Source organism: Leguminivora glycinivorella, chromosome 3 (genome assembly GCF_023078275.1).
Source record: "Leguminivora glycinivorella isolate SPB_JAAS2020 chromosome 3, LegGlyc_1.1, whole genome shotgun sequence".
Taxonomy (NCBI): Eukaryota; Metazoa; Arthropoda; class Insecta; order Lepidoptera; family Tortricidae; genus Leguminivora; species Leguminivora glycinivorella.
This window is the reverse complement of record NC_062973.1, coordinates 21,440,878-21,454,144: the sequence shown is the minus strand read 5'-3', so window position 1 is coordinate 21,454,144 and position 13,267 is coordinate 21,440,878. Positions and strand designations below refer to the sequence as shown.

Sequence of the window (13,267 nt, the reverse complement as noted above, 5' to 3'; positions counted from 1 at the left end):
TTCTGGTACAATAAAGTGTTTTACTACTACTACTACAATTCCGTTAAGGTACTTCGGGGCAAATCTCGACTGTTGAGTTCTACTCTAGTCCTCACTGAACACGCCGGGTAATTCCATGTAACAGAGTAATGTAAGTGACCAATTATTTGCATGTTTTTTTATTCATGGTGCTAATTTAAATATCAATATATCTAAGGATTAAAAGTAGGCTTATCTAGAGATAAATTAAGATTTTAATTTGCATCATAAATAAAAAAAACATGCAATGAAGTGGTCACTTACATTACAGTTACGTGGAATTGCCCCGCCTACCAGTGGACATTCTATTTTTAACCGACTTCAAAAAAGGAGGAGGTTCTCAATTCGACTGAATTTTTTTTTTTGTATGTATGTTACTCGATATCTCCGAGAATCGTGGACCGATTTTCAAAATTTTTTTTTTGATCGAACGGGTATAACCCCGAGATGGTCCCATTGGCACCAAGTCGGGGTCTGATGATGGGATCTTGGAGAAATCGAGGGAACTCTTCAAATGTTATAGGCACATGTAATGTTTTTAATGTATTTTTCAAAGGTACACCAGTATTTACGCCTGATGGTAATAATTTTATGTGGCTGAGCTGATGATGGAAGGTCAACTCCTCAATGGTTAGAAGTTAAAGGATAATTCTTTCACTACTGTACATATATTCGGATTGATACATATAATATCAATAGGAACCACTAAAAATCAACAAATAAATTAACTTTTTAACAAAAAATAAAACCGCCTTCAAAAAAAGCGCGTTACAAAACACGTAGAAACTAAAAAGCAAAAAATAATAAACCTTTGAATTCAGATTTCTTATCGTATTGCAATAATCTAAACATCCAAATTATAAACAAATCAATTATTTTTGGAGTCGGTTTTTATAATGCTAACATTGTAAAACATGGAAAAAATGGACCAATTACTATTGCCCCCCAGTCGAGATTTGCCCTGCTGTACCTTATGTGAATTGCAATTTAATTTATGACACGTAATTGTTTTATAACTCATAACATGTGATAAAGTATGTGTCAATGTAGGTTGCAGGAAGTATTGTAACATGATTTTAATGTAAGCATGAATAATCAGACTTAATTATGTCAATTTAAATGTAGCTACCTAATATACAGGGTGTCCCACGGCGATGCCACATGGAGGGAAAGTACCTTAAATATCGTAGATAGCATATTTTGCTGAAAGAAGACTTCATTTTATTTTCAAAACTTAGTAAAAGTGCATTCAAATTTTTTTAATTTTTACTATGAGGACTTATACAGGGTGTATTTAGATAGCGGGTCAGTAAGGCCGGTATGAGATCCCGTAGTGGATTGTGGAAAAAACATACAGGGTGCGAGAAAAAGGGCATTTTTGACAAACTTTTTTCTTTGGTGCATTGTCGTGAGTTGACCCCTAAGCAATTATTGATACTGAATAGGAATGGAATCGATTGGTATTATAAAAATACCATGTGGAAAAAAAATTTTTCATACAAATTGTACGGGAAAAGTTTTTCGTGATTTGTGACTTTTCTAGCCGGAAATTTTTTTTTGGTCCCTTATACAAGCTTTTGATCCTGGATAGGAATGGGATCAATTGGCGTCAAAAAAAAAGTTTGTCAAAAATGCCCTTTTTCTCGCACCCTGTATGTTTTTTCCAAAATCTGTAAATGCCATTTTTCATCAATTTGAAATTGATGGATGGTCCCCTTAGACTATTTTCATGTAGGACTACGGGATCTCATACCGGCCTTACTGACCCGCTATCCAAATACACCCTGTATAAGTCCTCATAGTAAAAATTAAAAAAATTTGAATGCACTTTTACTAAGTTTTGAAAATAAAATAAAGTCTTTTTTCAGCAAAATATGCTATCTCTGATATTTAAGGTACTTTCCCTCCATGTGGCATCGCCGTGGGACACCCTGTATATTATATTAGGTGTGTTCAAAATAATTGTTATATTTTATATGCTACCACTTGGACCCACAAATGCAACAATTTCAAGATGAGTAATTTGATGCTTTTGTACGAATTTTAGATTAGATTTAGGAGAATAAATTTCATTTGTGACTCTGTTTTATACCTTACGTAATTTTTTACAAGCCTATTTATTTGAACTTTATTGCACAAAAGAACAACTTAATGTACAAAAGGCGAACTTAATGCCATGAGGCATTCTCTACCAGTAAACCTAATTGTTTAATTGTTTCTTCTTTCGAATATCATCCGCTTCTCTAGACGATTAGTTAAGCCTAACAAGTTTATAACATTTAGATCAAATTACATTTATAAATTACGAAATAGGTCAACATTTATATCTACCACACAAGACCTGTAACAATAATATGAGTCCAAATTCAACTTACCTAAAGACTATAGGAGCAGGAACACAGAACTTGACTAAAATCTTATTGATATTGTTGTGCAAGGTCTTCTCATCCAGGAACCACGACGTATATTCATACGCGGACGCTCCGGCGGTCGGATCCGGCGCCCCGCAGGTCGTGTTAATCTGGTTCGGCTGGGCGGATAGCAACTCGTCCAGTATACGCTGAGCCGTGGGGAGGACTTGACGAGGCAGCTCTGATATAAGGTATTGTGCAAACTTCTGGAGTTGGTCGCGTCTGAGACGTTGGAGGGACTCGGATACAGGCGCTCGCAGGCATACTTGTGTTGGCTAGAAGAGAGAATACAGTTTTAGTGTATAGTCATAAGATACAGGCCAAAGAGCGGCCCATAGAATGGCTGCCCCATTATTTTTGTCGCCTCACACTAACGTACCATTAGTTCTCAAAACCCCAGGCTCCCATGAGCCGTGGCGAATGCCGGAATAATGCAAGGAGTATGATGATACTAACGTACAAGGGACTTAAGCGACATTTGTATCCATTTAATAAGTGTTTGTACACTTTGTATGTACTACATCGGCTTTATAAGAGTAAATACATTTAGAATAATACAATTTACTTTTTACACAAGCTGGTGAAATTCCCTACCGAAAAACAAACCCAATTGTTGCCATTTTACGAATTATCGTTAAACAAGTAGATTTATAACTGAACTTTGACAGCAAGCAAAGAGGATCAAGTATTATAGAGAGTTACTGTCAAAGTAAAATATGTAATCACAGGGCATAGACTGCCAGTGCCATCTCTCGACACAGGCTTAAAACTTTTAAACCTCAGGTTTGACAATTTGGCCCATATTCTTAGCTTGATATGTGTTAAAATGTCAAATATTAATATTGGCGCCATCTAGCCGAGCGTCCCCCAAAGGTATAACGCCATCTAGGCCACCGTACCTTTTTCTATATGGTTCTGAGGTACGTTTTTTTCTTAGACTGTAGCTGTCTATACGGAGTTACATATGTCTTAACAGCAAGCAAGAATTTATATTTACATAAGAAAATAGTTAAAAATACAGGGTTCTATAACCAAGAGTTCTACAATTTCTATTATCTTCTATCTGGGATACTTGCCAATGAAAACAGATTAGCAGGAAGAGATTTGGCCTAAGACATCATGTTCCGGCGTATAATGCGTTCGGTTATCTGACACAGCGAGTTTGTGTAAGAAATAGTTTCAATGTCTGCGCCAGTTATTATAATAGAATGTCCACTTCATACTCTTCATAGTCACTCGTTGCCGTGATCACTTTCTTAAATGAACCTGAATTAGTTTCTAGAAAATGCATTTTGTGGTACAGTCAAGTGCAAAAATACGTATCGATTTTATCAGCTCAAAAATATGTACCGAGACCTTATTCCGCCGACATAAAGTGCTATGGGACATATTTTTGATAAGTTGTACGCACCCATATTTTTACACTTGACTGTACATAGTTTGTTATCCTTTTCACAATAGATTATACATATGTGTGTGTTTCTTACAATAAGTCCTGCTGACAAATTATCTTCTGACCGGCGGTTTAATGTGTACCTACGACAATGGTTCATCTCATCCTTCCTAATTTAAAAGTTATTTGGTTGTATTTAATTTAAATAATTTAAAGTACCTTTTTTAATACCGTTTTGTGTTTACTAGACTGTGTGTGTGTGTGTTAGACTACTAGTGTTTTATTAGGAAAAAAATGTTTTTTTTTTGCTTTCTTTTCATACAGACAAAAAGTGCAAATACAAGTATTTTTGCAATTTTATAGTAGTGTTAGTGGCGAAACAATGTAAACATAACAATGGAACCACATTTTTTCGAGAGCCACTGAAATCTGCTAGATATAGAAACTCTAATACATTTAAGCAAAGACTTGCTTCAATGTATTTATATTCACATACACTCAAAGACTTTTTAATATGTCTACTATTCAGTGCCAACGCCTATAATTAAATTTAAAAGAGTAAGCTCTTTGTTCACTTTATATTTAGTCAGTTTAACACGTTTTGTCTAGACAGTCATCTCTAATACGTGATCCTTTTTAAAATGAGTCACCAATGCCAAATTTTAAGGGGCAGGCTAGCATTACGGCATTGACAAGTTAAAATGTAGTTGTGACTCATAAAGATATGGAGGTTACATTATTTAAATCTAACTGTGGTTTGACTCGAGGATTTTGTGGGTATAAGGAATTCGTTGTTAATAGTTGCGTGATGTAACTGGTTAACCTATCTACCTTTTTTCGTATCCACAACAAAAATTAGGATTACTTGACTGAGCATTTTGTAATAGGTATTAGGTAGAATAATAATTAAGTGCAATGAAAAATCTTGCTCATATATAATGAAAAAGTTTTCCTACGAGCATTTAAAATAATTTTACATAGTTGTCAAATCAACATCATTGTTTACTTAAATTAAATACTATCTGTGCACACATGTTTAGAGTTATAGGCCAGCTCAGTATTTTAAGTAAAATTGAATTTTTATATTTCTATTAATGTCTGTAACTTGTTTTGTGAGTCAAATAAGTAAAAATAAAATAAAATAAGTGTGATAAGATTTTTTCAGATATTTTTAACAATACATTGTAAATAATAGTAAAAAGGGTTTCAAGTTTCAACATAAATCATTTATTTGCTTACCATGGTACGTACAGGATGTTACAATAATATTATTTTAATATGAACACATGGCACCTGTGAAGGGTATGGCAAGATTCTTAAAACTATGTACATAGTTACTTATAACTTGTGCTTACGAGTAGGTAACTTACTTAAAATTGTCTTCCATGAATTCTTGGATGGAGTAGTAGGCTTTGTCTGTTAATAGTGCTTGCAGCTTTGAAGTAAAGGCGTTCAATTTTTGAGTATTCGTAATTCTGTTAGGCAATTTGTTGTAAATCTGGATTGCTTGAAAGTATGGACCTTTTCTGTATAGTTCTAAAATGGGTTCGGGGGGGATGAGTTTGTTATTACGACGTTCGCTTTTACAGAAATTGAATAATAGGGTTTTCTTTCTAACAAATATGGATATTTCCATTAAGTAGAGGGAGGGTAGAGTTAGAATTTACTTTATTGAGCTCTAATATTTAGACAGTGCGGTGTGCATCGCTGAATAAGTAAGTATAATAATAACCACATATTTGGCAGTTAGTTTCGAAAATACCAAAGGTTCATCATATATTTAATTATTAGCGAATCGTGGCATTGCCAGTTTACGTCGCTAGCGTCTAATGCCAAGGCCGCGCCGGGAAAGCCGGTACGCGACGGCACTTAGAAGTTGGATTGATATATCTAATCGCACCGCGATCACGTAAAAGCGATATTGTTGCCATGCCGTCGTAAACTTGAACAATTTGTCACTTGAAAGTTTGCGGTAAAATATATATGTTATTATCCTGCAATTTCTAATAAATTCTGTCTTAATTTTGTATTGCGCGATTTAAATGTTTGTCTACCTATTCAGACTAGCTTTTTAAACGTTTCTCACATTCTTGCATAAGTACTGAATGGTTTTGTGTAGGCGCGCTTGTAAACATTTTGTTTTTATAAAAAACGTAAAATTTAAATGTACGATATATTTAAACTGTTTTTTTATATAAATACTTTTGCTATAACGATCCCTGCGGACCGGATTATGTGGCCTTTGGCTTTCCGTTTCCTTTCTAGGGGCCGATTGAGAAGGGCCGGCAGGATTCTACCCGCAGGCAGTAGTTTGATCCTCTCGGTACATACCACTGATGAGAATTGATTGGCTCTGTATCGAATAACGAACGCGACACTTTTTCATGTCAGGTGCTCATGAGCACCATGAATAATGTTTTTTCACCTCACTAGCTCGGAAAGGACATTTTTATTCTTTCAAAACAGATAACAAAATCGCATTTTATCAACAAGAGTGCAAAGAATATTTGAAATCAGAACGTGTCATTAGTTACTTTTTTAAATATAATTTCTTGTAAAGGCATGTGCCTGACAGGACAATTTTCTCCCTGTGCTTAAATTGTCTTAACAAATCATGTAATGCGAACGTAAAAATAATTTCATATCGAATTGTATCCGACTAAAAACATAAAATTCAAAAAATTTATAACATGATTTTACCATAAAACACTTGAAATCGTACAAGAAATTGTATTTTTGACTCTTCCATTGTACTTATTCAGAACGCACCTTAAGTAACATTGCAATCTCAAAACGCGTGAAACGGAACGCACCCAAATAGATTTTTCTTCTTGATTCTTAATTTGAAACTTTTGTGGTGTCGGTCGGTGCATCGAGGAAATTGTAATACCTAAACGCAAATTGACTTATTCCCAGTTGTTTTTATTGCGTGTTTCCTCGCTTTAGTGAGGTGAAAAGTTATGTGTTACACACGGGATGCAAAGTTATTTTACCTCGTGTGTATTGCAACACTCTCTGCGCTCAGGATTCTATTTTTGAACTTCAAACCTAGAATCCATTCGCTAGTTCGTGTCGCAATTCCCCACTCGGTTAAAATACAACTTTGCTCCCTTGTATAACAAATAACTATTGTAAGGCAACAACCAAGTCTTACAACCACTGCACACTGCATATGCACAGCATTTGTAAGTTATTATATCGTCACCATTCGTAGATGAAAGTGTGTGTATGTTTGACCTACAGAAAGTGCGAAAGGACGCAATGACGTAATAGACCATATCGTGCTAGGTGTCATGCTTGCTCGAGTGGAGTACCCTCTTTTCTTGAAGGAGATATTAAGGCATGGAAATAGGTACAGTACAGTACATAACAGTGGAAGATTTCTCTCAACTGCCCAGAAATCAGCGGTGTGCAAGCAGAATTTTTCAGGTCAGACAGGGCTCGCGAGATGGCAAGAGCGCCATGTTTTGCTATGCTGTTTGCTGTTGAACGCCACTGCCACGCTAAACTGTGGTCTAATGTTAAACAATACTTACCAAATGTATCCTGTAAAGGCACACGGCGACGATATGCGAGCACCAGTGCGCTGTGGACGAGCAAGTGCAGTTACACGACGATATTCGCTGTCTGTCGAACGTCACTGCCACGTTGAACTGGGCTCGTGGCATGTTGAACGACACCGTGGCTGACAAGTGGAAACCTGCACAAAAAATAAACATGTTACCTCGGCCACACTATGCTCCTCGCGCTGCCGCGATGTTGCCCTCTTCGCCCACACACTGCCCTTCTCGCGGGACTAATCGCACTAGGTTACCGGCCCTTGACTCGCGCCAAAAAACCGACAAAATAGGAGGCAGTGGGCATGACGAGCGACATGACGAGTAGCGCGGCCGCACTATGCCTGTGCCTCGCTACTTCCCACGCCGCTCGTCGAGTGTGTGGCAGAGGTATGTAAACAATGTAAACATTAACACATGTTATTATGTAAGGCTGCGGCATAGGATCTACACCATTTTTGGTAACACTGCTGTACAATGCGTGCGAGCTAAGCGTGCAGTATGTGAAAAATCGCGCACGAGATGCGAACTTATCAACCAATTGCGTTCTAGCGTTCCACCAAGGGCATCAAAATGTTTAGTCAAAATGAATTGCCTATTCCTTCTATAGCAATCTTTGCATTTAAAGCACACTTTGGCCGAGGTTAGGGCACTCTGTACTTTGTAACTCTGTTATCATGATCTGATCAAATCATATAAAGCGAAAATTTTGTGTTTAAATCTGGAATCGTTAGCGTCGTTTGCGCGTTGGTTACGCTCCGATTTGTTCGTCCTTATCCGTATTTAGGACGGAGAAGTTGAAATTCGACTGGTCCGTCAATATATATCATGTAGTTTTTTTTTTTTTATACTACGTCGGTGGCAAACAAGCATACGACCCGCCCGATGTAAAGCGGTCACCGCAACCTGTGGACGCCTGCAACTCAAACAGTGTCACATGCGCGCTGCCACCCCATCAGAAACCTGTACATTCCCCCTTGCTGTGTTAAGTACACAGCAAAAAGGAGTGTACAAGTTCTAAGGAGGGTTCGGGTTCTAGATAGTTGTGCCAGAGTTCCCAAGTCAGTTGACAAAATCAACCGTATGTGTCAATAAAATATAATAAGAGTAAGTAGGTAATAGGAACAATATTTTCGGGAAGGAATTCGTGTGTTGTCCAAGCTGTCCTGTAATGGTCGTACTTGCCGTAGGTACTATGTGTTGCATATCACACATAAAAGTGACTAAAACTAAAGGGAGCACTGCAAAAGAGTAGACTCTCAATATATAAAAAAAACACGTACCAATCTGTAGCACATCTTTAACCGCTCTATCTCTAAACAAGTGCTCGCCGCGTTGGAACTCATCCGCTGACCCATTTGCCAGACATGAATACAGTCTGATGTCATCCTCGCTGTCCGGAAAGCTCCAGAAGGCGATCTGTAGCTGCAGTTGCTCCGGAACGGGTGGGTACACATGTTCTACTAGTTCAAACGGTATGTGGCAGGCCACGCACTTTGCTGCTAACTCGCTTAGAGTTGATACTGTCTTTTCTGTAACAACAAAAGCAATGTTTTATTTGAGAGTCTTAACACAAATAATTGATATGGAACAGTGGAGTGGAAATCAATTGATATTTCCACATAAACGTCTTGAAATGAAATGAAATAATTTTTTTGTCTTAAACAAATCAATTAATTGATGTGGTAACACCCTAAGGATAGCCATACTGTTGCAAATACGTACATGTTAAACATTTAAGTCAAGTATTTTTTTTTTACATTTTCCTTCCAAAAACATTTTTTTTCCACAACCAAAAAATTAAAAAAATTGTTTTGATATGTACAGTTTGAGCTCTTTCTAATGATACCCCACTTGACCTAGTTACTTGAAATTTACAGTTTGCCCCCCCTTTCATTTTGGCCATTTTCTGTAATAAAAATTAATAAATAAAAAAAAATATACTTTCAGTTTGTAGAGGTTAACAATATTCATAAGTATTCCATATTTCATAGCGATAGCAGAAGTAGTTCTCAAGATATTTAATAATGTGACAGACGGACAGACAGACAGACGGACAGATCGCCAGGCGAGCGCCATAAGGGTTCCTATAGTACCTTTTTGGTAGCAACCCTAAAAAGAGGCACTTCAACAACTTAGTCTTCTTCTTCATCCTTGCTCCATCCCACTTTAGGTGGGGTCGGCTCTCCTAATTATCTTGCGCCACGAGATTCTGTCGAGGGTTGTCGGGTCGGGTAAATTATTTATTTTAGTTAGTTGGGCCATGCTGGTCCACCATGTTGACGGACGGCGTCCCCTGCCTCTTGTTTTTTCCGGGAGATTTAAAGCTTTTTTGGCCACGTAGTCTTCGCCTCTTCGCATCACGTGCCCGTACCACCTGAGTCGGTTTTCCGTAAGTTTTTCGGGTATGGGAGCCACCTTAAAACTGCCGCGAATGTACTCGTTTCTGATTTTATCAAGTCGTGAAACCCCCCCGGACCATCTAAGCATTTTCATTTCGGCTGTATGAAGTTTTTGTACGTTTGTTGCTCTACTAGCCCAGCACTCCGATCCATAAAGAATAGCTGGCCTGACAGCCATCTTGTAGACCTTGCCTTTGGTTCGGACGGGCATGCGAGTGTCACACAGTACTCCAGACAGCGTGCGCCACTTCTGCCAGCCGACATTGACTCGATGCGCTACATCAGCTTCTATGGTCCCATCTTCTGTGATAACTGAGCCCAGGTACTTGAACTGTGTCACCTTTGGTACCGGTTTTGAGTCTGGGTAACACACCGTTGATGGTTGATTAGGGTATGCAAACCGGTTAACCGGTTAACCGAAAAACCGGTTAACCGAGACATTTTGGCCTCGGTTAAAAACCGGTTTTAAAAGTCTCTAACCGGTTAATAACCGAAACTATATTTATTTCCCAAAATGACCAAATTAGGCATAAAAAAGGGTCAAAAGTACGTAATTCTTCAATGTTTTGTAACAATAAAGATTTATGTATTACTTTTCATTGACAACATTACGCACCTGCACTGAATTTCTTAAAGAAGTCATAGTGTAATCATGACTTTATAATCTAAATTAAAAGATTAAACAATAGTCCCGAGTCCACTCAAATATACATTTTATACAGTAGAGTCCGGTTAGTATTACGACTCCGCATATACCTAACGTCCAACCGCTTACAATAACCGAATAACGGAAGCACAGGTATTTGTTTGGTTTTCATACATACGAGTATGTGATATTATGAAAGTACATCCGTTTATTACGACTCCGGTTTTAACGACCAACCGCGTTTTACGACGTAATTTTACGCAAAATCCGTCCGTCAAGTCCGGTTACAACGACGAGCGACAACGTTTTTACTAGTAAATTGAGGAAACAAAGCTATTTCCGCCCCAATCACGGCCCCCTGTCTTGCCTACAAGTTGTAAGATGAGATTGTGGCCATGTGACTTTTTGGAGCGTTGGTTTTAATAATTTTAACAATTTGTTCGCCTCCAGTCTAATCTTATGAGCTAAATAGAACCCATTTTTTATTTTTCGATTGCGTATAAACTAATTTTACTTAATAAAAAAATAGATTGTCATATTAATTACGTAAATCGAGGTTCAAGGAATGCGACTATTTATTATTACGAAATACGACAGTAATTTGCCGGTGATGAGCAAGCACGCATACGAAAAAATGATATATCTTTAAACCGAAATGAATTTTTTTTGTACGACGTAATATCAGCGGTCCCTTGGGCGTCGTTATAACCGGACTCTACTGTATATTTCAAATTATATTTTTAAAATAAAGGGAAAATGTAGATCTTGGTTTTCCTACGTTAATTCCTTGTATTACTGGTGTCTCTGGGAGCTGTAGACCTCCGCGATATGCTTATAGAAAACGCACAACTGACAAATATTTAGTTCGTAAAGTGATTATCACAGTAAACAGTAAAGTCACGACAGGTTTAAGCGTCATATACGCTATAGGCACTCAAGTCCTTTATGGCAACTTCTGCATTAAATTTCACAAAATTTCAAAAAACTGGATAAAAATGATCTTCATCGTGCAAGTAATACCTGCTACGATATCATAAACAACAGAATTCTTGAAGGTAATGGTAATATTATTGCGTAGTACTAGTACGGTAATTTACTAAAAATCCGCAAAACCGGTTAAAAACCGGTTAACCGGTTTTGAAGGTATAGGTTCGGTTATTAACCGGTTTTTAAAGTTAACCGGTTTTTGCAAACCCTATGGTTGATGTTTGGCAGTAAACCTGCATTGCAGATGTTCGGTTTTCGTTCGGCTAACTTTAAGTCCAGCTTGTTCTAAGGTGTTAACCCAGAGATGTAAGAAGTTCTGCATTTCGCTTGCTGTATTAGCCATGAGTACTATATCGTCGGCATACAAAAGATTCATCGGCAGAGGAGCTTGGATTTCTTTGGTTATAAGATCCATGACTAGGTTGAAGAGTAGTGGGCTAATTGCCGAGCCTTGGTGTACTCCTACTCCTACCTCGAACGCTTCGCTGAGGCCTGCTGGGCTTTTCACTCTTGTGAATGATTTGTGATACATGTCCTGTATAAGTTGTACATACATTTCGGGTAGGTGTTGTGCCCTTAGCGCCTGCCTTACGAGTATACGTGGTACGCGGTCAAACGCCTTTTCCAGATCAATAAATACAAAGTGCAGATCTTCTTTGTTTAGGCGATACTTGTCGGTTATTATTCGCACAGCTTGTATGGCGTCGGTGGTGGATTTTGAAGGTGTGAATCCAAACTGGTTAGGGGATATTGATGTCAGCGAATGGATGCGGTTATTTAGAATACGTTCCCAGATCTTGAATGTATGAGACGTCAATTTAATTCCCCTGTAGTTTCCACACTCCGTTACATCTCCCTTGTTTTTGTAAAAGGGGATTAAGTGGCTAAGACGCCACGAGTTTGGTATCATTTTAGTGGTAAGGATCAGATTGAAAAGTCTAGTCAGCCATTCTAATCCCGTAGGCCCAAGTAACTTCCATACTTCTGCTGGGATCTCATCGGGGCCCGTAGCTTTATTCTTCTTCATTTTTCTTACATTGATCTTAACTTCATTGATACCAATCTCCTGTATAGGTCCTTCGGTTGGTGGTAGGAGGTGCATTGTTTGGCTCGGGAACTCTTGATTCATTAAGTCCTTGTAGTATTCATACCATCTATTTGTTATGTCCTCATTGGACGTTAGTAACATGTTTTCACTATTTCTAATAAATTTATTACTTTTAATATCTTGCATTGATTTATGTCTTGACTTGGCAATTTTAAAAATTTCGGTATCTGTATCCGCTTGTTCCAGTTTGGTGTACATCTTTTCTCTTGAATCAGCTCTGGTTTTTGCCACAGTTTTCTTTGCCAATATTTTTGCCGCCTTATACTTATCGTGGTCATATGCACATTGTGTTTCCTGCCACTTTTTAAACGAGTTCTTTTTGTCCTCAATGCATGCCTTAACTTCTTGGTTCCACCAAGATGGATCCTTTCCTATACTCAGACCTCCTTTAGCAACTCCTAGTCGTATTCCCGCTTGACTCCGGCAGAAATTTTCAAAGCTTGACCACATTTTTTCAGTGTTGTTATATGTATTGCTCATATCTTTTGTCAGGTAGTCATTCAGATCTTCCAGCAGTGCGTTCCCCTTAGAGCTAGTTAGTTCTTTCCATTTGATCCTAGGTGTTTTGTCTCTAGTTTCCTTAATAGGCTTGGGCAAAGAATATACACTTACTAGGATTCTATGCTGAGAAGTCAGAGCTTCTCCTGGAATTACTTTGCAGTCTTTGAAGCCCTTTTTTAATTCGCTGTCGGCGAGGATGAAGTCTATTTGAGTCTTTTTCCCTCCACTGCTGTAGGTAATCAGG

The 13,267-nt window shown here is 37.9% G+C and overlaps 1 protein-coding gene across 1 annotated transcript in view; it reads right to left on the bottom strand.

The window, feature by feature from the left end:
- The window catches only part of LOC125224947 (zinc finger SWIM domain-containing protein 8 homolog), a 56,757-nt gene that overhangs the window by 39,054 nt on the left and 4,436 nt on the right, over window positions 1-13,267 (bottom strand). The window contains exons 3-5 of the mRNA XM_048128466.1: window positions 8,663-8,911; window positions 7,359-7,522; window positions 2,394-2,704 (exon numbers count right to left, since the gene is read on the bottom strand). Of these exons, the coding sequence (XP_047984423.1) occupies window positions 2,394-2,704; window positions 7,359-7,522; window positions 8,663-8,911 (724 nt within the window). The remainder of the gene's footprint in view (window positions 1-2,393; window positions 2,705-7,358; window positions 7,523-8,662; window positions 8,912-13,267) is intronic.